This window comes from Kogia breviceps, chromosome 12, assembly GCF_026419965.1.
Source record: "Kogia breviceps isolate mKogBre1 chromosome 12, mKogBre1 haplotype 1, whole genome shotgun sequence".
Taxonomy (NCBI): Eukaryota; Metazoa; Chordata; class Mammalia; order Artiodactyla; family Physeteridae; genus Kogia; species Kogia breviceps.
The window spans coordinates 13,817,523-13,841,195 of record NC_081321.1 but is presented as its reverse complement, the minus strand read 5'-3'; the positions used below and the strand labels follow the sequence as shown (position 1 = coordinate 13,841,195).

General features: G+C 36.2%; 1 protein-coding gene across 1 annotated transcript in view; it reads left to right on the top strand.

Annotated features, from left to right (window-relative positions):
• The window catches only part of PLCZ1 (phospholipase C zeta 1), a 45,322-nt gene that overhangs the window by 4,129 nt on the left and 17,520 nt on the right, over nt 1-23,673 (top strand). The window contains exons 3-8 of the mRNA XM_059081578.1: nt 2,410-2,641; nt 7,079-7,280; nt 9,897-10,041; nt 14,494-14,643; nt 17,810-18,052; nt 19,307-19,454. Coding sequence (XP_058937561.1) covers nt 2,410-2,641; nt 7,079-7,280; nt 9,897-10,041; nt 14,494-14,643; nt 17,810-18,052; nt 19,307-19,454 — 1,120 coding nt within the window. The remainder of the gene's footprint in view (nt 1-2,409; nt 2,642-7,078; nt 7,281-9,896; nt 10,042-14,493; nt 14,644-17,809; nt 18,053-19,306; nt 19,455-23,673) is intronic.

The following is a 23,673-nucleotide window of genomic DNA, read 5'->3' as shown; positions in this document are numbered from 1 at the left end:
TGAGCAGCAGTTCTCTAAGTTTCTTTTTTATCCTTTACTAAATTTTTTTTGATTGCTTTATTATTATCTTTAATTTGTAGCATGTCAGCTATTTTTAGGAAATATTATGTGCCATTTCAATACATACAGCTAGTCTTAGATTACACTCTTGATTTTTGCTGAGTATGAAATAGTATCCTCTTCAATTTCAAGAATTTATATTATTATAGGACTAACCTTAAGTCTTCAAATTCTCTAAGCAGTTAGCAACCATTATTAAATCTACAGTATGTGCATGGCACTCTGTTAGAAACCGCGATTGTAAAAAATAAACTGTATGTCTCTTTTAAGGAGAAAAGAAATACAGAAATTATTGTTTTAGAAGTAGATTATAATAAATTTCCTAGGTAATGCTAACAGGGAATCTGAGAAGACAGAGACTCTAACTTGGGCTTTTATAAAAGATTCCATGGTGGAGGTGGCATTCTTGCTGGACCTTGAGGAGTGAAAAGCAATATTTATAGATCACATTGCTAGAAGTGGTTGAAGAATCAAAGGTAAGCAGCCAAAACTTGAGTGTAGGAACGCAAGTTATGGCCAGATGATAAAAATCCTGACTGGTAGGCCGTGGAATTTGGACTTGCTTTTGTAGGCAATGGGTAGCCATTGACATTTTTTGAGCAGGGAAATATTGCATATTTTACGATAAATCTGGCAGCAGTATAGAATGGATTGGGAGTTCGAAGGCAGAGAGATGAGGTAGGATATTTCTCTGCTGCCTCTGCCCTACAAATCTGCAATTTGGGTCAATTCAGGCACTTACATTTGTGTTTTGTACTTAAGTACTTTGCAATGTATTGAGAAAATTAAAATATAAATAGCCTCTTTGGAAATTAAATGTCCTTCTAAGGTGCACTTCCTATACCTCAGTTTTTTATTTGTAAGTTGTACTCTAATTCTACTAGTTATTCTAACTCTCCCCAACTCCAGACTTTCTTGACTTCTCTCCCTCATGTATCTAAAATGTTAATGTGTTGAATCCATCTGACTTCTCTCTTCGTAATTTTACTGACACCTGTTCTTTAGTTTCTACTCACCACCTCCCACCTGGATGGCATCTCCTCTCTTCCCTTACCTGCAGTTCTCCTTCTCTTCCCATCGGTAATGCACAACTAATCACAACTAAACCTCTCCTTTGCTAGTCATTTTCCTACTCAGAACCTCACAGTGATTCTGTTACTTTAAATAACTGGACCCAGCCCACTTTCCTGTCTCTTATCTCATAAAGTTCAAATGTGTATTTTCCAGAACAACCAGGTGAAGCTACTCTTTCTCATAGAAACTGACCTCATTTGTCCCTCTCCCAGTTCCTTCAGTGATTATGCAGATTCCACCTCCTCAAAGTATTACCACCTATTGCAGCTTCTATATTTACAGTGATCTTGAATGACTGATTTATTCTGACATTTATGGTGCAGGATGCCTATTGATGACATGGGGTTACATACTGTTTGGATGGTTTCAAGAAGCTACTCAAGTAGAGTAGAATAGAAAAATGAAATGTGTAACTGAAAGATAACCTAGAATCCTCATTTTCTCCCATACTTCTTTCCATTCCAACTATGGCTATCGGGTTGTTTCTGTTTTGTTTTGTTTTTTACAGAGGGTCTTCTTATTTCTGACCATTTCTTTACAAACATCCACCCAGGAATAACTCCAACATGTTCATCTCAAGCCTGTATCCCCCTCCAGATATTTAGATTCACATTTCTGACTCTATAGGACACACGTCCCTGGAAGTTCCATGATCTCTCAGAGTCAACCTTTCCCTCTGCAGTCCTGCACCCCTGCTGGATCACCTTTCCTTTCCCATTCAGACCGAGCAGATCTGAAACCACAGGTCTGTTTTCCCTTCGTGATGGACCCATGTCCTAGATTTCAGTTTCCAAGTGCCCAAAACAAAGCTTTTGATAGAGGAAACCAACTAAGCAGGGACAAAACAGCCGACTATAATGAGCTCTATGGGATGGCATATGTCATCACCACAGTGAGGAGAAGGTCTGAGGCAAATCCAAATGGTTCTGGGATGTCCTAAGTCTGGAAGAATCTCTAGCAGCTTAGCCTGAATTCGGGCAAGTCTTTCCAGGTAAAGAACTGCGTAAGGGCTCTAACTCTCCCAGGGGCAGGATACACTTCTTCACTTAAACTGGGCAGCTCTGGCCACTGGGTTTTAAGTGGTGATGATCCACTAACCTTTCCCCAACTTCCGCACCATTTCATGCAGTTTTATGTATTTTATCTGAAATAAGAATCCAATGTAACTTCTTTCCAGTATAAGTTGGTATATATGTTACACAAATGCTCTAACGTCTTCATTTTGTGTATTTATTATATTCACAATGTGAGCCCACCAGTCATTTTTTTTAGTAGGACAATGACAGGCTGAAGCAAGGAAGAATCACCATAGAAGAATTTAGAAAAATTTATCGAATTATTGCACACAGAGAAGAAATTATTGAGATTTTCAACACGTATTCTGAAAACCGGAAATTTATTTTTGAAAAGAATCTGGCCCAATTTTTGACACAAGAGCAGTATACACTTGACATTAATAAAAGTATTGCTTCTGAGATCATTCAAAAATATGAGCCTATTGAAGAAGGTATGCTTGTATTTCAAAGTTTTATCAAATATTTATATGCAAACTATTTTTTAAGAATTGCACTTATTAAATTCAAATTTTTGACTGGGTCAGATTTCTTATGGGTAATATTATATGTTGGCTGTTTTAATTTCATATTTTACAGACAGCAGATGTATCTTTTAGAAAGCTATGTTGTGTAACAGCGGCATTCTTTCATTGTCCAGTTCCTTTCTTTTAGCTGCTTCTGTATATCTCTCAAGTGTTCAGAGATTAGCTTATGCAGGGAAAGCAAGATGAGGATTCTATTACAAGTACTCTAATGGAAGAAAGGGTCTTGATATTCATTAATAAGATAAAAACCCAGGTACAGGCACTTTTCCATTTTTATACACTATCTTATTGAAAAAATATATGAATATTAAATTAGCTAAATGAAAACAATTCTAGGGAAGAATAAAACATTATAAAATCACTAATTTCCCTGTTGTTTATACACATAATTGTCTATAACATTTCATAAACATTAAAACATTTTTGCTTTTCTTTCATTTTTTGAATGCAGTCATCTGGTTTAAGTTCAATGACCATTTTGGCTAGTGAGCTGTCGTATAGTTTTTTATTTTTTTGTCGTATAGTTTTTGATCTCTGTCTCATCTTTCATTGGCTAAAATATTTCAATTTTTAAATTTATGTTTATTTTTAAATAAAATAATAAATAATAATGTAATAAAATATGCACAAAAAACACTATTAAAGCATGCTGTTTAACCCTACAGAAATTAATAGAATAGCTCAAAATAGTTATCAACAAGGGATATAGGAAAGCCCAAGTTCTGCCTTTGAAAACTGGTTTATGGCCACCAATGCTTAACATATGATAATATGGGTCCTAACAAAACAAGACTTATTGCTTCATGGGCTCGTACATTCATAATTTATTCAAATATTTATCTGTGGCCACCGAGTATGGTTCTAGGAGCTGGGGATACAGTGAAGAACAAGGCAAACTAGGTTTCGTACTCCTGATAGGGGTTGGAGGGAGATTGACAATAAATAATTAAACATACAAATGGATAATTTCAGAGAGTGCTATGTACTGTGAAAAAAATAAAATAGAGAGTAGACAAGCACGAGGTCTATCTCAGGTTGGTTGTTTATTTTTTAAACATCTTTATTAGAGTGTAATTGCTTTACAATGGTGTGTCAGTTTCTGCTTTATAACAAAGTGAATCAGTTATACATATGTCCCCATAGGTTGGTTGTTTAGGAGAGTCCTCGATGGGGATGCGATATTTGAGCTGAGACTTAAGTGGTGAGAAAGAACTAGACATGTGATGAAATGGGGGAAGAGAAGTGTTGGCCCTGAGTTGGAGAATCGAGGAACAAGAGGAGGACAGTGTGGTTGGAACCTGGAGAATGAGAGCAAAAAGCTTTTGGACAGGGATTGTCATGTTGGTCTTGTTGGCCATAATTAAGATTTTGGCTCATGACTCAGTGCCACGTAAAGACCTTGGAGGCTTTTAAGTATCATAGTGGTAAGACTGAAGATAGTGCTAGTAAGAGTTTGGTCTGATCACCATTAAAACTTTGCAGGTTTGCAACAAGATAAAGAGCTTGCATCAGAACGTAAAACAAGTACATCTCTAAGCACATCTGATGAGTCCAGCTGACTTCTTTCCTTTCAATAGCAAAGACTTTCTCTAAGAAAGTAGTGAATTGATTTAGGCTCTGGTTCAAGCTCTTTATGTCATTGCCACCTGGAAACAACCAGTTCACAGACAAGCACTTTTAGTAGCATTATTCCAGTCAATATTCAAAAACAAAAATTGCCACTGTTACCTGCAGGTGGTAAATTAAAAGATACAAAGGGATAATGGGATGGTGCCAGTGACATCTTTGAATTGTGTTTGTATTTTAACCATAATATTATACTCTTGATCACTTTAGAGACTTATTAAGATCAATTTGAATTATGATCTTACAGTCCCAAATGCTGCCAAGTTTCTCAGTCTCATCCCACACTGATACTTGACATATGTCAATACCAAATGAGGAAAACCTCATTTTATTTTAAAAATAAAAATCCATGAGATTAACTCTCATCTCAGTCTGGTAGTTTTTAAAGGCATAAGAGGAGTTTGTTTTCTATTCCATTACCAAAGATAGTTACTTAATTAGTTAATAGTTCAAAAGGGCTATAGACCAATCACTGCTAATTGTACTGGGAAGAAGAATAAATTCATGCAAATCATTACTATTACAATATATGATGCCTTTGCCCCATACACTCACATGTTTCTAAATTTGCATAACTTTAAAATAGTTTGCATGACTGTAAACATTTTATGTATTTTCTTCTAGCTTTCATTTTTTTTTTTTTTTTTTTTTTTTTTTTTTTTTTTTTTTGTGATACGCGGGCCTCTCACCGTTGTGGCCTCTCCCATCGCGGAGCACAGGCTCCGGACGCGCAGGCCCAGCGGCCATGGCTCACGGGCCCAGCCGCTCCGCGGCACGTGGGATCCTCCCAGACCGGGGCACGAACCCGCGTCCCCTGCATCGGCAGGCGGACTCTCAACCACTGCGCCACCAGGGAAGCCCTAGCTTTCATTTTTTAAACCAAAACTGTAAGAGCATTTTGAATGCTGGCTTTTTCATTTTTATGATGTCATAAATATTTACTTATGTCACTATATATATTTTTTCTGATACATTATTTGTAACAGCTGCTTAGTATTGTATCATAGCTTGAGATTTAATTTGTTTCCTCACCCCATTTATTTTGCTTTTATAAATAATGCTAGTGTGAGCACTCTTGCAGATCCATCTTTGTCTGAGGCTCTATTTCTGTAGTGTAAATTCCCAGAAATAAAATTCTTTGCCAAGGATCACCACTCTCTATTCTAAAGTGAATACTCACACCAACTTTTAATTTGAGGCAAACTGAGTAATCAACAACAAAAGCAACAGTAACTAACCTTTATAGAGCTAATATATAAAGTTAGTATGCAGGGATGGGTGTTCTGATTACAGTAAGTCCCCTACATACGAACAAGTTCCGTTCCGAGAGCGAATTTGTAAGTCCGATTTGTTCGTAAGTCCAACAAGGTTAGCCTAGGTACCAAACTAACACAATCGGCTATATAGTACTGTACTGTAATAGGTTTATAATACTTTTCACACAAATAATACATAAAAAACAAACAAACACAAAAAATAAAGAGAACATTTTTAATCTTACAGTACAGTACCTTGAAAAGTACAGTAGTACCAGCTACATCACTGCTGCTTTTACTCTTGCTTCTGGACATCCTGGGCTTGAAGTAAAGATACTGTACTACTTTATACAGTACTGTACAGTAAAGTATACAGAAGCACAACCACTTGTAGAGGATGCATGCATGTGACAATGTACGCCAGACACGTGAACTAACTTACGTGATTGGACGTGCAAATGCAAGTTTGCATCTTTGAAAGTTGCAACTTGAAGATTTGTATGTAGGGGACTTACTGTACCACCATTCCAAAGATAGGGAGAAGTTAATTAACAGGCTCCTCATATAACAAATAAATGGATTTAACCCAAGCTGTCTCATTCCAGAGCCAGTGTTCTGCTTAAATAGATAATTTTGGTTTATATGATACTGAGTATAAAAGTTCAGAGATCATTTGCTAAAGATGATAATATGCAAATGACTCAGCAATTGCATTTATAGGCATGCACCCAACTGAAACATGTACATATTTGCACCAAAAGACATGTCCTGGTTGTTTATAGCAGAACTTTTTATAATAACCCCAAACTGGAAATAATCTAAATGCCCATCAAGAATAGAATTGATAAACAAATTGTGGTATACTCACACAATAGAAAGCTGTACAAAAATGGGAATAAAAAATGTCTAACTGTGTGCAACTACAAGAATAAATCTTATAAACAATGTCAAGCAAAATAAACCGGTCACAAAAAAATACATATTGTGTGAGTCCATTTATATAAAACACAAAAACCAGGGAAAACGGAATCTATGCTGCTAGAAGTCAGACCGTTGAATACACTTGGGGGTGTGATGTGGGTGGAGGAAGGCTAGAAAGTTAGCAGGAGGCGGTCTTCTGGGGTGCTGCTCTGTTCTGTTCTTTCACCTTGATGCTGGTTACATAGATGTTTAGCTTGTAGAAATGAATGGATCTATGACATATGTACTTTTCTTGTATGTATTTTTAAAATATTAAAAATCAGAGATGATTAAATAATATATAATCTACTTGAATGTTGATATAAAAGAACTAAATATAAGAACCTTAGAAAAATTTGTTTCCAAAGAAACATTAAAAATAGTATTAATATTAATTCTAAATGAATATTCTAGAAACACACTCTGCCACTAAGTTTTAAAGTGAGATGTAATTTATATGCTACTAATGATATTTCTGCATTCTTTTTATTTATTTTCATAGTTAAACGAGCACACCAGATATCATTTGAAGGTTTTACGAGATACATGGATTCATCTGAATGTCTACTCTTTAATAATAAGTATGAAAGTGTTTATCAAGATATGACTCATCCATTGAGTGATTATTTTATTTCAAGTTCACATAATACGTACTTGATATCTGACCAATTAGTGGGACCAAGTGACCTTTGGGGATACGTAAGGTATTTCGATTTTTAAATCCATTACATTTTAAAGACGTTTGAAAGTTCCTGGTGTTGTCTACCTCAGTAGGTGATAATTCACGGTAAAAGAAGGCTATGCATGTTATAAAAACACATAGAGAAGAGGAATTTTGATTCATGCATATCTTGGATATCCAATTTTTGGGTGGTTGTATAATTTATTCAATGTATTATTATCATACACTTCCCTTCTAATCCTGTCTGCCAACCTCCTCTCCCCAGTTATTGGCCCTCAGAAGTTTCCTGAGCAATTTGGATACTTCGTATAGGAAAACATGTGAAGAAGACTTTTAACATCTTATTTAGCTAATCAGAACATCTGGGGTTTCTAAAATAATATGGTTAAAATTAATTCTCAGATATCTCAGTGCTATAAGGAAAACCAACACATAAATTATATAATGTGGCATTTATAGATAATATATATACTTATATGTCAGACAATTTACATAGATTAAAGACAGTCTACGCTGCACCATTAATTTTGCGTTCTACAATGTATCATACTGTTAATACCAGTTTAGTTTCAGCTTCAGTTTAGCCAGTCAGCTGAAGATACAGTGGTGAGCAAGATTTTCAAAGTTGTTACAGTCATTTGTTCATGAGAATAGGCAGCTAATAAGCAGATAAACAAATCGATATTTCCAGGGACTGATTCATATGGAGAAGATGAACTAAGGTAATTGTGGTGTTACTTTAATTGAAGGGTCAGGAAAGGCTTCTCAAGAGGATATTGTTGTGGTCTAAGTGATGATAAAGAGGAAGTTTCAGGTCTAGTGGAAGGACATGTTAAGTAGAAGAAATAATCAGTGCTTGGCATGTTCACATGAGAGAAAGACAGCAAGTGTGTGTGGAAACAAGTAAATGGAGAATGAAGGGAGGTGAGTTTGAGGAGGTATACAGGATGCATTTATGAGGGTCTTAGAGACCATGGAAGGGAGAATGGATTTATTCTAGTTGCATTGGGAAGCCATTGGAGGGGCTTTCCTTGGGATAATATCATAATTTGATTTACTTTTTACTGTGGAGGAAAGACTAATGGTGCAAGAGTGGAGGTGGAAGATGCTTTGGGAAGACATTGTAGCAGTCCAGGTGATGATGATCATTTAGGTGGTGAATTCATGAGGCAGCAGCTGAGATAGAGGGCTGAATTTGAAATATTTTAAGGAGGCAGAGCCAACAAGGTGATTTACCAGGTGATTTGAAGAGAGGTATGAGGGAAAGAGAGTATCAGGATTTTGGACCTGATAACCTAGGATATGATGACATTATGGACAGAGATGGTAAAACCTGAGAGAGGAGGCCATTGTAGGTTGTGAGGCAAAAGCAAAAGTTCTGTGATGGCCGTGTTCAGTTTGAGATATCAATTAGTTATCAAAGGGCTAGGTCAGATAGTCAGATGAGTGTATGTGTCTGGGATTTAGAAGAAGTATCCAGACTGGAAAAACAGGATTGGAAGCCATTGGTATATAGGTGATATTCAAAGCTATGTGATTGGGTGATATTACTTAGGAAAAATCATAGAAAAGATATCTTATAATCTCATGATACCATCAAACTTAGAAATTAATATTGCTTCTCCAGTTTAAAATCTAAGTAAATACATAAGTCCACAAACTCAGAAATATATCTATTTAGAATACTGTAAAGATTGCCCCATTCATAGCTCTACTTTTATTACAGAAATTTCTATTCATACCTCATTATATTAATTTTTTAAAGAGAAACTACACATTTTAAACAGGTTGACTTAGAAATACAGAAAATTACTTGACTTCCAAGCAGATGTACCACCCATGTGAAAATTTAAAGTTAAGTTTGATTGTATTTCTTCCTCTATTTCCTTACACATTTGTGGAAGATACACTCAAAATGCAAGTCTTTCAAAATGTCTCTACTTATAAGAGGTGGTGTAATGCAATGTTTACCTATTAATGTTTAAGTTTCTGGTGTTAATCTTTCCTCCCTTTCTCTCATATATGATATGAGATAGATATAACTATCTATCTCATATCATATGATAGATATGAGATATATATCATATGATAGATATAACTTTTTTGTGTCTCAGTTTCCTCCTCTTTAAAAGAGGAAAACTAATATTAACTGCATTAAATATTGTAATCCACAAAAATTCCCTTAAACTTATTTAAGTGGAGAATTTCTTTCCTGAGTGAGAGACAAATTTTCATTATTCGTTCCCACGTCATTATTCATTCATTTCACTCAGTGTGAGACAGTGAAAAGTGCCCTCCCACCACTGCTGGGGGAGAGACAACTTTCTTTACATGCTTCTGAGTAAAAGCGTTGGCATGACACAGTGCAATCCACTCAAAACATTTTTGCCAGGGACCAAACTGTGTAGTTAAAATAAGCAGCTTGGTAAAGGTTGGCTTGATCTAAGAATAAAATTAATCCTATCTAGAGACGTAGCAAGAATCAGTATTATTTAGGTTGTCCTCCATGAAAAATTTTTTTCCCACAAAACTATAGAGGGTTTTGATCTCTTAGTAGGAATGAAATTCATGTAGTATTTTGTTAAAGGTATAACCCATAATCTAGGAATGACCATTTATTTTGTTTAAATTTTACTAGTGCCCTTGTGAAAGGATGCCGTTGTCTGGAAATTGACTGCTGGGATGGATCACAAAATGAGCCTGTTGTATACCATGGTTATACATTCACCAGCAAGCTTCTGTTTAAAACTGTTATCCGAGCGATACACAAATACGCATTCATAGTACGTGCATATCTTTGTTAAATTACAGTTATGTAAACATAAGATAATTTACTTGTTTCAAAGTCCTATAATTCTTGACCTTAGTTTAGATCAGTGATATTTCCAATTGTGGGTTACGATCCACTAGTCAGCAGTGAAATCCATGTAGTATATCATTAAAGGTAGATTTATCAAAGTTAATCTCAGGTAGTAAGGTACATGTGGTTTCATGGACCTTTTAAAAAAGTTTTAAAAATTTTGTATACAGCAGGTTCTTATTAGTTATCTATTTTATACATATTAGTGTATACATGTCAACCCCGATCTCCCAATTAATCCCCCCCCATACTTTCCCCCCTTGAGTTTCATGGAACTTTTTGTTTAATTATATAATATATATTATGTGTGTGTGTGTATGTGTGTACACGTGTGTATTGCATCATAATATAAATTATATTTCTTACCATGAGTTAATGGCCAAAACAGTTTGAGAAATACTGGCCTATGTAATAGTAAATATTTTACTGACATTCGAATATTTTACTTTCAAGACAGAAATGTCAAAAATGTATTATCTCAACTTTTGGCATTTTTTTCTACTATGATGTCAGCTATTTATACAGAAAAGAATGTTTAGAAGTTTACTTTGGATTTCAAAATTATTGTTTAATGTATTAAGTTACAGATTCAAAGGTTTAATTCTTTCTAGAGCTTCTTAATTCAGCTTAAAAATCCTCCTCTATATCCGCCTGCCTATGCAGGGGACGCGGGTTCGTGCCCCGGTCCCGGAAGATCCCACATGCCGTCGAGCGGCTGGGCCTGTGGGCCTGCGTGTCCGGAGCCTGTGCTCTGCAGCGGGAGAGGCCACAACAGTGAGAGGCCCGTGTACTGCAAAAAAAAAAAAAAAAAAAAAATCCTCCTCTATAAATTGAGCCAGTTTTAATAGGCATTGAATTCTGAATAATACTTGATTCCACTGGCAAGCTTGGCTAATTCAGTACCTTCAGACATTTTAAATTGTTTTTTTAAACTTAGTATATGTGATTTCTTTCTTAAGTACTTCAACCATAGTGCAATTGAAGAGATTTAATTAACAAAATTTTACTGAGTACTTAATGTATATCTAATAAATTAAACTTACAAATTTGAAAAACCTAAAGTATTCCTAAATAAGTCAATGTATTATATGTAAACATAAGCATAACTAAAAATCACACAGTTAAATCAATTGCTCCATTATTTATTAGAAATAGAGTATAAAATACTAAATATTCACAAAATAAATATAAAATATTTTAAAATTTATCTTAGTATAAAACCTTGATATATGGCATTAATCTCTTAAACAACTAATTTCTGATGATTTCTAAATTTATATCTCTATCCAAACTTCTCCCTTGAATTTTACACCAATGTAGACAACTCCTGATTTGACATTTCCACTTGCATATTTAATAGGTATAATTAACACGTTTAGACTTGAACTACAGATAATATTCCTCTTTTTCCTAGTCCCACTTTTCCCATGGTCTTTCCCATCTCAGTTAATGTTAACGTTTATGGGTTTGGCCTAAATCATTGTTGTCAATGTTAACAGTCCCTTCTTTTCTCTCTAACCCCTCAATAAGTTCTTCAGCAAATCCTCTTGACTCTACTTTCAAAATATACACTGAATTTAATCCCTTTCCCCATTCTCACTGTCACTGTACTTGTCAACTACCATCACCTCTTACTTGGATTATTACAATGGCTTCTTATCCAGGGTTCCTGCTTCTCTCCCTCCTCCCCTGTGGTTTCATCTCAATATATCATCCAGAGTGACTTTTTGGTAAGTCAAGTCATGTTATTCCCCTTTTCAAACCCTTCAATCCCACTCAAAGTAGAAGCTAAGGTCCATACCTTGACTCCCAAGGCCCTACATGACCTGTTTTCCATTACCTCTCTGACCTCTCCCTTGTTCTTGTGAGCATTCTGGCCTCCTTACCCTTTTTCAGACATATCTCAAAGCGTTTTTACTTGCTATTCCCTTCATCTGAAATACTCTTCCCAAATATTTGCGTAGCAAACTCTCTCACTTCATTCAGGGTGGGTAACTGAGGGAATAAAAGGAAATAGAGACAATCTTAACATTAAAATGCCTTGCAATGATGGACAAACCCCTACAGCTTCTAAGACTCCAAAGAGTAAGCGATGGAATTTTAAAAAGGCTTTGAGCAACAGACTCAATGAGACTTCTCAGTTGGACAACGTGACACAGTTTTGCAGCAAAGATTAGATCGAAGGTTGAACTTTTTACTCAATATAGTCACCATTAATTTGGGGAAGAGAGAACAATGAAATAAAATAGACTTGACACCTGTGGCTTGAAACTTTGGATATAGTTACTGACACATGAGACTTACTAGAAACAAACATACGAAATTGAAGTTTTTGAGGAAGTTGTATTGCTCAAAACTAAACCAAACATGAGTCTGACTTGTTAGGTGAACCTTAAAACAACCCTTGGGGTCATGAAGTAAGGTGCAAAAGTGGCTTGGCTTTAAGGAAAGCCAACTCCTCAGCACATGCTTTAGATATGAACAAGGAGGATAATGCCAGAGGATCTTCCCAGAGGGTGGAGCCATGGACCAGAAAAGACAAAAAAAAAAAAATGAGTTCTTCCTAGTGAGTGAAGTCAGGGCCTAATCAAGAAATCCACTTGCTACGCCTTCACTTTGCCTAGTCTCAAAATCACTTATTATATTTGGGAAAAGAATTTTACACTATTCTCTTAAATATTAGACTGAGTCAATATACATGTACATGAGTATTTATGAGAAGGTCATTTTTTAGGCTGAACCCCAAAGATATTAGGTTCTAATTCCTAGAACTTGTAAATGTTACTTTATTTGGAAAAAGAGTCTTTACAGGTGTGATGAAGTTAAGAATCTTGAGATGAGAGATTATCCTGAATTATCTGGGTGGGCCCTAAATGCCATCATATGTATCCTTATTAGTGGGAGGTAGAGGGAGATTTAATACACACAGAAGAGGAGGCAATGTGAAGATGAGGGGCAGAGATTGGAGTGATGTGGCCACAAGCCAATGAATGTTGGCAACCACCAGCAGCTGGAAAAGGCAAAGAACAGATCTCCCCTAGAGCTGCTGAAACTTTAGCCAGTGAAACTGATTTCATTTTAACCAGTGAAATTGATTTCAAAATCTTGGCCTCCAAAATTGTGAAAAGATGAATAGCTGTTGTTTCATGCGACCAAAAGTTTATGGCAATTTGTTACAACAGCCATAAGAAATTAATATAGTCGTACATTAATAAGATAATATTATATGTGATATAATATATAACATATGACATATATATCAAAGGTCTGTAATAATGCAGCAGACCTTGCAATTCCTTTTCTTGTTATTCTAAATTGGTAAATTTGTGTCCTGATAATTATATGTGGAAACAAAATAAAGAAAATAATTTTGAATAAGATCCCAAAAGGAGTGCTGTTCACTATTTTGTGACAAATTTATAAGTTACAATGGTGGGCTTCCCTGGTCCAAATAATACACATTTTTCAAGAACACATTTTTTTTTAAAAAACACATTAAATGTATTAGAATGGTTTCCTGTGCAGGAAACAAATTAAAAAGTAATAATAGGGCTTAGCTGGTGGCGCAGTGGTTGCGAGTCTGCCTGCCGATGCAGGGGACACGGGTTCGTGCCCCGGTCCGGGAAGATCCCACGTGCCGCAGAGCGGCTGGGCCTGTGAACCATGGCCACTGAGCCTGTGCGTCCGGAGCCTGTGCTCCGCAACGGAAGAGGCCACAACAGTGAGAGGCCTGCGTACCGCAAAAAAAAAAAGTTACAATGGTGACTAAGGGCTGAAAATATCTTTGTAGAGTCACTTTTACTTACTAGATACTCTTTATTATTAAAAATTGGAAATATCTTTATCTTTGTTTTTAATTATAAAGCAATGAGTTTTGATTATAGAATTTAAAATTGGAAAAGTAGAAAATTAACCTTTTTTTTAACTTGCCAGGGTTAAAGTTTTTCCTAAAAATATCTAAACATATATATGTCGTTAAAAAAAAGTAGAATCTTACTTTTTAGCAACTTGTTTTCCTTCATAAGACTAGATCATAGCTAACTTTCTGTAGAGTATATATAGCTCTACCTCTTTTGTGACAGTTATATCATTCCTTTAAAAGGATATGCCATAATTTATTTAAACAAGTACCCACTGTTGGGTGCTTCAGTTTTTTTCCTATACTTCTAATGCAAATAGTAGTAATTTTCCTTTCTATACAGATTTAATGTTCCCTGTTTTGTCAGACTAAAACTATTTTCAGTTTAAAGAAAACGTAATTATTTTGCGAAGGTACTGAACATTAAAAATGTTTTAAAATTAAGTGCTTCTATAAATTGCATTAAAGTTCTTGAGGAGTTTTGATTAATAACTGTAGTAATGGTTAATTTTTTAGACATCTGACTACCCAGTGGTGCTCTCTTTAGAAAATCACTGCTCCCCTTCCCAACAAGAAGTGATGGCAGACAGTTTGCAGTCTACTTTTGGAGACGCCTTGCTTTCTGATACGCTTGAGGATTTTCCAGACAAATTACCTTCACCAGAGGTAACACTTTGTCTGAGAAGCTCAGGTTAAGAAAAAGAGAAAAAAACATGCTACTATTGTATTGGCCCATGAAACTGGGCTAGAGATCAATGACAAATGCTTAGTTTTGATTATTTATAGAGGTGTATCTTTGCAATGTGTTTCCTAGGAAATAGTCCCGTGAGCATTTAGGTGAATACATTATGATAAAGAGAATATATAGAGATATACTTAAAAATTCACATTTTAATTGTGCGTCATATCCCATGTGTCCAAAATTTCAAGTCAGTTAACGTTAGACCACAGGAATTTGGTATGTTTTACAGGCCAAAGGCTAAGAAAGAGGCAAAGATCTAGGCTGTAAATAGAATTCACGCCCAATACCTCAGCATTTGGGTGGCAGGTTTCCCCTTTTTTAATCTGCTCTTTTCAATGTCCCTGTCTCTACAGACGTCTTACCATCTTCAGTTGAGCATACTCAAATATTTGGTTTAAAAAAAGCACCCACACCTTACCCTCAGGATTGCAATTTCTGCTCCAGCTATCTTTTTATTTTATGATTTCCTTTCTTAACCCAAATTTTCATTTCCTTGTCTCCTCACAACCTACCTAGTCAGGCTTCCTCTTCCACGCACACCAAGTGAGTATTTCAGTGTGCTCATCACTTTCCTACCAGTAAATTCTATTTTTAAAAAATATTTATTTTCTTTATCTTTTTTTTTTTTTGGCTGCATCGGGCCTTAGTTGCAGGACATGGGATCTTTGTTGAGGCTTGTGGGATCTTTCATTGCAGCTCATGGGCTTCTCTAGTTGTGGAGTTCAGGCTCCAGGGCCCGTGGGCTCTGTAGTTGCCCCGCGTCATGTGGGATCTCAGTTTCCCAACCAGGGATTGAACCTATGTCCCCTGCATTGAAAGGTGGATTCTTTACCACTGGACCACCATAGGAGTACCCCCTACCAGTAAATTCTAATGGACCTATTTCAGCCTTCCTCTGACTTGTTGCCTTGACAACATTCAAGGCTATGGATGCCTCCTTCCTTTCCGTGAAACACTTCCTTCTGTAACACCACATTCTTCAGGGTTTCCTCATTCCTCTCTGGACACTCTTCAGTTTCCTCTGCAGGTCCAGTCTCCTCACCTCAAATTTTATCAGGTGATAAATGAACTTTTTTCTTTTTTGAATGACAGTATTTTTTAACAATCAATAGTTTAATTTTGACATGTCATCATTTTGGTAGGTATAGTATATATTTGTAATATTTGAATATCCCCCTTTATATTTTTCTTTATTTTATTTAGACGAGTAGAAAATTTAAAGATGAAAGTGTTATGACACTAAGGACAAGAAGTGTAGGACTCATGATAGAATTAAGACAGACAAAAATAAACTGAACAAATGGACAAACTGTGACTCTTTCACCTGATGAGAATGCTCACGGGCTAAATGTGTTCAATTATGACAGAAAAGAAATATTAAACAACTTGTGCAGAGTGCTGTAAACACATCATCAGAGATTGAATCTAAGAGTCACGGTCTAATTCAGGAAATTATAATGATAATTTCAGTTTTCTAGGAATAGAATTCCTCCTCTTATTATTTATAAATCTATTTTTTAGTATTCAGATATATAGTTTCCATTAAAGCTTTTGCTTCCGCACTAAAGTAAGGAGATGCTTTCTAATGAGTAGCTGAGAAATTAGAGATAAAGTCATTTTCTCATACTGCACTTAGCCCTCAGTATACAAAAGAATTGCCTGGAGGCTTGTTAAAGAGACATAATTCTGTCCCACAATTCAAGATTCTGGTTCTCTAATTTTGAAGTAGATTGCAGAAACCTGTTCTTTTAACAAGCACCCCAGGTGATGCTTTTCATACATGCGGTTGCAGAGTGCACTTTGGTAAATTCTGTATTGGTAACATGAGGGTCATGGTAAAAGAGAGAAGACCCAAGGTGATGGAATAATTTGAGTGGGTACCCGGGGATGACAAAGCTCCTCGAAGAAAAGAACTTTAGGGACTTCCCTGGGGGTCCAGTGGTAAAGCATCTGCCTTTTAGTGCAGAGGACATGGGTTTGATCCCTGGTTGGGGAACGAAGATCCCACATGCCGCGGGGCAACTAAGCCCACGTGCTACAACTACTGAGCCTGCACGCCTCAACTAGAGAGCCTGTGTGCCACAAACTACAGAGCCCACGTGCTCTGGAGCCCACGCACCATAACTACAGAGCCCACGTGCTCTGGAGTCCGCGCCACAGCTAGAGAGAAGCCCGCCCGCCACAAGCAAAGGTCCCGCATGCTGCGACAATGATCCCGTGTGTCACAACTAAGACCCAACACAGCCAAAAATAAATAAGTAAATAAAAACATTATAATAAAAAAAGAAAAGAATTTTTCTTCATAGTCCAGATCCCAGCAACATTATATACAATGTAGCAGGCACTTAATAAGTATGTTTGTTAAATTAATGAATATTTGAAAAGGGCAGAAATAAGTAAGTGAAAGAAAGGAACCAGAAGGCTTTGGATTAAGAATGAGTGACCCAGATGGTGAATTTTGCCATGCTCCTAGTTTTGATGGGCAAGAAGTAGTAAGTTGATGATGCTCGTATGCAATACAGTTGAAATGTGAAGATTTATAAATCTTTAGCTTAAATTTAGTCTTTACTAGATATCAAATACTATAATAGGCATTTTTATATACCTGATCTCATGTAATACTTTATAATGTTGCATAAGAGAGTGATGACCTGAAGCATTCACTACCAGAAGTTATAACATTCCAACTTCTGTAACATTGAAAAAAAAAGTATATATAGTTATATAAATAATATTTTTTATAAAATTATATATATAATTTAAAAAATAATTTATATAAAATTATATATATATATAATTTTCATGTATTTCAAATTTGTGTATAGTAATAATTTATGGAATGGAGAAGAAATAGAAAAGAAAAGAAAGCCCCAATCATTACAGGAGTATTTTTTGGTGAATTTTGGTCAATACAATAATATCACTGGTTTCTATCAGGTTTTTAGGAATATGGAAAAAAGATGGAGCTTTTACATATCTTACTACTGTGGGCAAATTGAAAATATGATGAAAGACTTTTCGATGACAATGACAAGTGCAAATTTACCTGTGCATGTGTAATTGTATCTTTCTTTCAAATTGTTCCTGTAGGCATTAAAATTCAAAATATTAGTTAAAAACAAGAAAATAGGCACTTTAAGGGAAACCCGTGAAAGGAGAGGTTCTGATAAGCATGGTCAGGTAGAGGAATGTGAAGAAGAAGAGGAGGCAGAGCAAGAGGAGGAGGAAGATGAGGTCAAAGGACTGGAACCATCGGATGCTTTTCAAGATGATTTGGAAAAGGAGGCAGAGTCAAAAAGGGCAGTTGGAATTCCACTCTTCAAGAAAAAGAAGGTGAGATGAGGCTTTGCGAAAGTCTTACAAGTGATTGAAAAGTCTTATCTTTTTGTTGAGTAGTTTTAAGACATTTTGGAGGAAAACATCTTTTTCCTACTTACAATAACTCCAGTCTATTATTTAAAATTTGTTTGGAAAAAACTAACAGTGGACAAGAAGTTTCAGAAGTCCTCTCTCCCTGTATTAGCTGTTTGTAATTATTTTTTTCTCTACGGCCAACAAATATTATGCCTTCTTATGTATTAGACACTGTGCAGTGTACAAAAGATAGTGTACCTGCTCTGAAGGAGATCATACTGTCAGAGACAAGAAAGGCACTGTTTATATTATATAGTATTTTAAGTATACAAGTTAGCATGACAAAAGAAGGTATTACACGGTTGCAAGGGATACAAAACTGATTCAGCTGGTTTAAGTAAAATGTGAATTAATTTAATTGGTCCACAGAAATGACAAGTTTAGGGAAAGGGATTCTAATTTCAGGAATGACTTGGTTGAAGTGTACCAAGCAAAGTCCACAGAAATTTTGTTTCTCCAACCTTGGCCCTACTTTTCCTACATTGGTGCAAGCCTTTGCAAAGCTTCAGTCTTACATGCTTTCAGATTCAAATCCAGTGGAAGGCCTATCTATCTCTCAGCTGACCAAGCAGATTCTTTTTGTACATTGGCTATGATCCAAGCTGCGTGCATCCCTGAGCCCCTTACTGTGGGGAATGCAGAGCTCTGGTTAGCCAGGCCCAGTCCACGTTACCGACACTTAAGCACATGGATGGAGCATGTGCAAGAAGTGTTTTCCAAAAAAAGAACACTTTGGAAGGGGCTAACAGAAGTGCAGAGGGTATAGATACTGGGCTAAAGAAGAGCAATAGAGTACTATACAACAGAAGTTATTCCAAAATGTTAGATCACATTGGAAATATACTTACTCATGACTAAAATTCTTGAATTTGTAGAATTCATGAAACTAAACTAAGACCTTTGGGATAAAAGAAATAGAAATAATTGCCATCCTCAATACTTATTACGTTAATTGGGATTTTAGGTTTAGGTTGTCTCATAATTGACATTAAATGTTATCATAATAGAACATATTCACATTGACCCAATCCAAATAGTTTTTGAGGATATAATCTTATGAAAAGACTAAAATCATTGATTTGAAAGCATATTTTCTTTATTGAAAAAAAAATTTTTCAAATGATTAGTGCAAAAATGTGAAATTATTGCCTTTTTTTTTTTTTCACCACGAAGTTAAAAATAGCTACGGCCCTATCTGATCTTGTTATTTATACTAAAGTTGAGAAGTTCAGAAGTTTTCAACATTCAAGACTGTATCAACAATTTAATGAAAGTAACTCCATCGGGGAGTCACGAGCCCGAAAACTTCTAAAGTTGAGAGGTAAATTCTTATGATTCAAATAGGTGAAGTGTTTAAACAAGTTATATTCACTTTTAAGGTGTCAAAATTGGTCAATGATGTTTACAAAAACTATATTCTAGTATAATTTCAACATATTTAACATATTTTAAAAAGGGTTATATGCCTCAGGTCACATTAAGTTTTATTTCACAGAACTCAACCATTACTTAAGTCATGAAATTTTGATCGAGAATGTCCAGTGTGGACAGTTTGTTGGGAGGGGCTGTGGTGAACAGGTTACATGGGAGAGCAGCGAGTGACAAGGCTACAGAGGTAGGCAAAGCCAAACGACAAGGAACTTGAACTTTGTCCTACAATTCAAAGTGAGTAGGAAAAGATTGAAATCTCAGGAGTCACGTGATGCCCTGTGTGTTTCTGAAAGATGCCTCTGTTAGCGCATAAGGGTGACACTGCCTGCAGGGAGAAGATGATAAAGGCTTATGGCAGGGAGACTGGAGCCAGGGTGAACTTTGTGGACTCGGTGGGCATCTAAGAGGTAGAGTTAAATAGACTGGGAGGCTGTATCTCTAAGGTGAAGAAGAGGGAAAAAACGGTACCCGGGCCAGACTGCCAGATGGCTGTGTACCTGCAGAGGGACCATGTGTCTCTGCATCTTCTTTTCACTGTCTCCTGACTCTACGTCTGAGGTGGGTTTATTCTGCCTGGTAGAGCCTGAGACACAGCAAGGAAAGAGAATGGGAAGAAGACGCTACCTTCTTCTCAGACTTATATGGCAGGGAATATCATCAACTTAAAAAGGGATGCTCTGTCGGGAGGGGAAGTTTTTCCCCTCTATCCTTCTTGAGTTCTTGTGGCTGGACTACTAATAAAACTGATGCAAGTCATATTGACAGGAGAAAAAGAAACAAAATTTAATTCATAGAAATGGGACCTAAGAAGTGACCAAAGTAGGCAGGTTTTATACTTTTTAGACAAAGAAACAATAAATTTGTGAGGAATTGACAGGACAAAGAAACGTAAGTTTTGGGTGACCAATTAGTGAAGAATTCAAACAGCATTTGGGCTTGGCGTAGTAAATTAAAGAAGTCACAAAGTTTGTTTTCACAGTCTTCTCAGCCCTGAATTCCCTGTCTTTGGTGGGAAGGGTGTCCTATGTTCAGACTCAGGGAGTGCATTTTTCACATGAGACATTTATTTCCTGCTTTGAAGGAGACAGAAAGGAGGGATAGAGTGTCCCTCTTGCATTGGCCATTTCTTAAGTCACTTTAATTCAAAATAATCAATATGTCACTGAGGCACATTTTAGGGGCAGCCTACCCTGTGCCTCAACAGTCAATTAAGTTAATAATCAGAATCAGGTGACTCTCCATATCCTTTTTAAAAATTGCAATCTACCATCTTATGTAGAAGCACCATGGCAGAGAAATCAGCACCTGCAACTGACTTGAGAAAAGCTGTTGGCTATTAGGAAATGCATATTCTGGTATATTTGTTGGTTAACCTCATTGGGCTGGCCATCGGTACCCTAGGGTTTTGAGGCATGCTTTAGCTTATCTCCTCAAACTGCCTATTAAAAAGATCCTAGGGCTTCCCTGGTGGCACAGTGGTTAAGAGCCCGCCTGCCGATGCATGGAACACGGGTTCGTGCCCCGGTCCGGGAGGATCCCACATGCCACGGAGCGGCTGGGCCCGTGAGCCATGGCCGCCGAGCCTGCGCGTCCGGAGCCTGTGCCCCGCAACGGGAGAAGCCACAGCAGTGAGAGGCCCACGTACCACAAAAAAAAAAAAAAAAAAAAAAAGATCCTATATTATAGGGATTTTTTTTTTTTAAACTGAGGCTTGTGACCAAAAGTCAATTCAGTAGATCTAAATGACAGTTAAAAGAATAGAATAGAGTAGAATGGAATGGAATAGAACAAAATAATAGAATGGAGAAGATGTATTGTAGGCAGGAAGAATAAGTATTGTTTTATGAAACAATTGTGTGTGTGTGTGTGTGTGTGTGTGGTGTTGGGTTGTGATATAAAGCATATTTTTTACTGTGAACTATTGTCAACAGAGTTTGAATTTGAATGACCTACTTTACTAGCCTCCATCGTTTCAAACTTATCGGATGGTTTTTGTTGTTGTAAATGGGGTCGGGACGTCTGGGCACAGAAAAAGTCGTTATAATTCTCTCACTCTCATCATATTAAACACTTGCTCAAAATTTGAAAAGGGACTGGGTAGTTCAGAGCAGAGTCATAAAATATAGCATCAGTGTTTCTTTGGAAAGAGTATAGAACATTTTTCTTGTGCCAAAGGTTAATAGTAAATAATTAATGATTGGGTAAAGATGTTCTGCAAGGATGTCTATCATCATTAAAAACATAATAAACATCATTAAGTTTATAATAGGGAAAAATCAGAAACAGAAATTTTCATATGTGTGAATGCTTTTCAGTCATTTAAAAATAATGTCACAGGTGAATATTATTGAAATGGAATGATTTTCATATTATCTTAGTAAGTTAAAAAATGGAAGTTTATAAAAGGGAATAAACAATAAGATTCAATTAAACATAAGTATATACATATGACAAAAGGATGGAAATATATATATATACTAAGAGGTTATCAGGGTTATTAATTGAGTGGTGAGATTATATGTTTTCTTATTTAATTTTCACATTTCTCATGCTATGTGAAAACATAGCATGTTTAGTTTCTAAATCTCAGAAGTAACAAAATCATGTTAAGGGTCCATAGTGATCATTCATGTTTATTGTTTTGTAGATGAAAAAAATTAAGACCCAGAAGGGTACGTATTTTATCAACAGATAGACATCTAGTTTAGGACTGGATAAGGGATCGTGACACTTGGACACACAAAGTGCATTTGTACATGAGTAGCTTCAAAGTGAACTTTTCCTCAAGGAGAGGATAACTTCTAAAATTGAGTGTTAATTAAATTAACTGTAATTACTATTAACTTCAGTAACTGTAAGTTTTTACCTGACAATGCTTCCTAAAGAACAGTTTTTAGGATGAGAGTGGCAGTGATTCTGTTCTAGCCTGAAGAGCAAATAGAGTAGACATAGGCAATAACCATTTCTTCCATGACTGGTCACCATATTAGCAGAAATAGTTGTGGGACCAGGATCTGCTTAGTGAAAGAATAAAAACCTTGGAGAAACATAAAATCTATGTTCAAAAATTTGAGGGGTGTCCTATGGTAAATGGCGTAAATTAGTTTTGAATCTTAAGTGATTTAAATAGAATTACTAGAAATATGTAAAAAAATATAAGTAGAATCATAAAGAATATGTATAGAAACTGAAACAGACTCTCTTTGTGTGTGTGTGTGTGTGTGTGTGTGTGTGCGTGCGTGTGCTTCAAATATAGACATTGTCTTCCTTTCCCTGTAATGAAAACATTTGAAATAATCAGAAGTATTGGGAGGTAGCAAGTTCTCTCTTTTTTTGAAGAACAAATACCTTTTATTTTTTATTTTATTTTTTAATAACTTTATTTTTGGCTGCGTTGGGACTTTGTTGCTGCATGCTGGCTTTCTCTAGTTGCAGTGAGCAGGGGCTACTCTTCTTTGTGGTGTGCGGGCTTCTAATTGCAGTAGCTTCTCTTGCTGAGGAGCATGGGCTCTAGGAGTGCGGGCTTCAGTAGTTGTGGCATGCAGGCCCAGTAGTTGTGGTGCATGCTCCACGGCTTGTGTGATCTTCCTGGACCAGGTCTCGAACCAGTGTCCCCTGCATTGGCAGGTGGGTTCTTAACCACTGTGCCACCAGGGAAGTCCTGCAAGTTCCCTTTCAATGGAGGGATGCAAACAGAAATAGAATGAATTGGGGGGAAAGATACTATGGTGGTTAGAAGGTCAGCTGGAAGCTGAGTTGAGTAACTTTAAGGTCTCTTTAAGGCCCTGAGGATCTGTTAAATATTCAACTTGATTAACTTGGATGACATCACATAGTTTTATATGACTTCTGTGCAATTCTGTCCTAATGTGAAAGCCAAAGTGGGTAAAGATACTTTTGTTTTCTAAAATGGATGCATTTTATTTTGGAATTTTATATACTCTATGTCAAAGTGAAATTAATTTGGATGTGAACAAAAAGAAATATATTATCCAATTGTTTCTTTCTTCAAGTGAATAATTACATAAAACTGTTTAATAAAAAATTGTTACTAACTTTTCAATAACAGTGAATTACATTGCCAAACAAAGGCATGAATTTATTTTGAT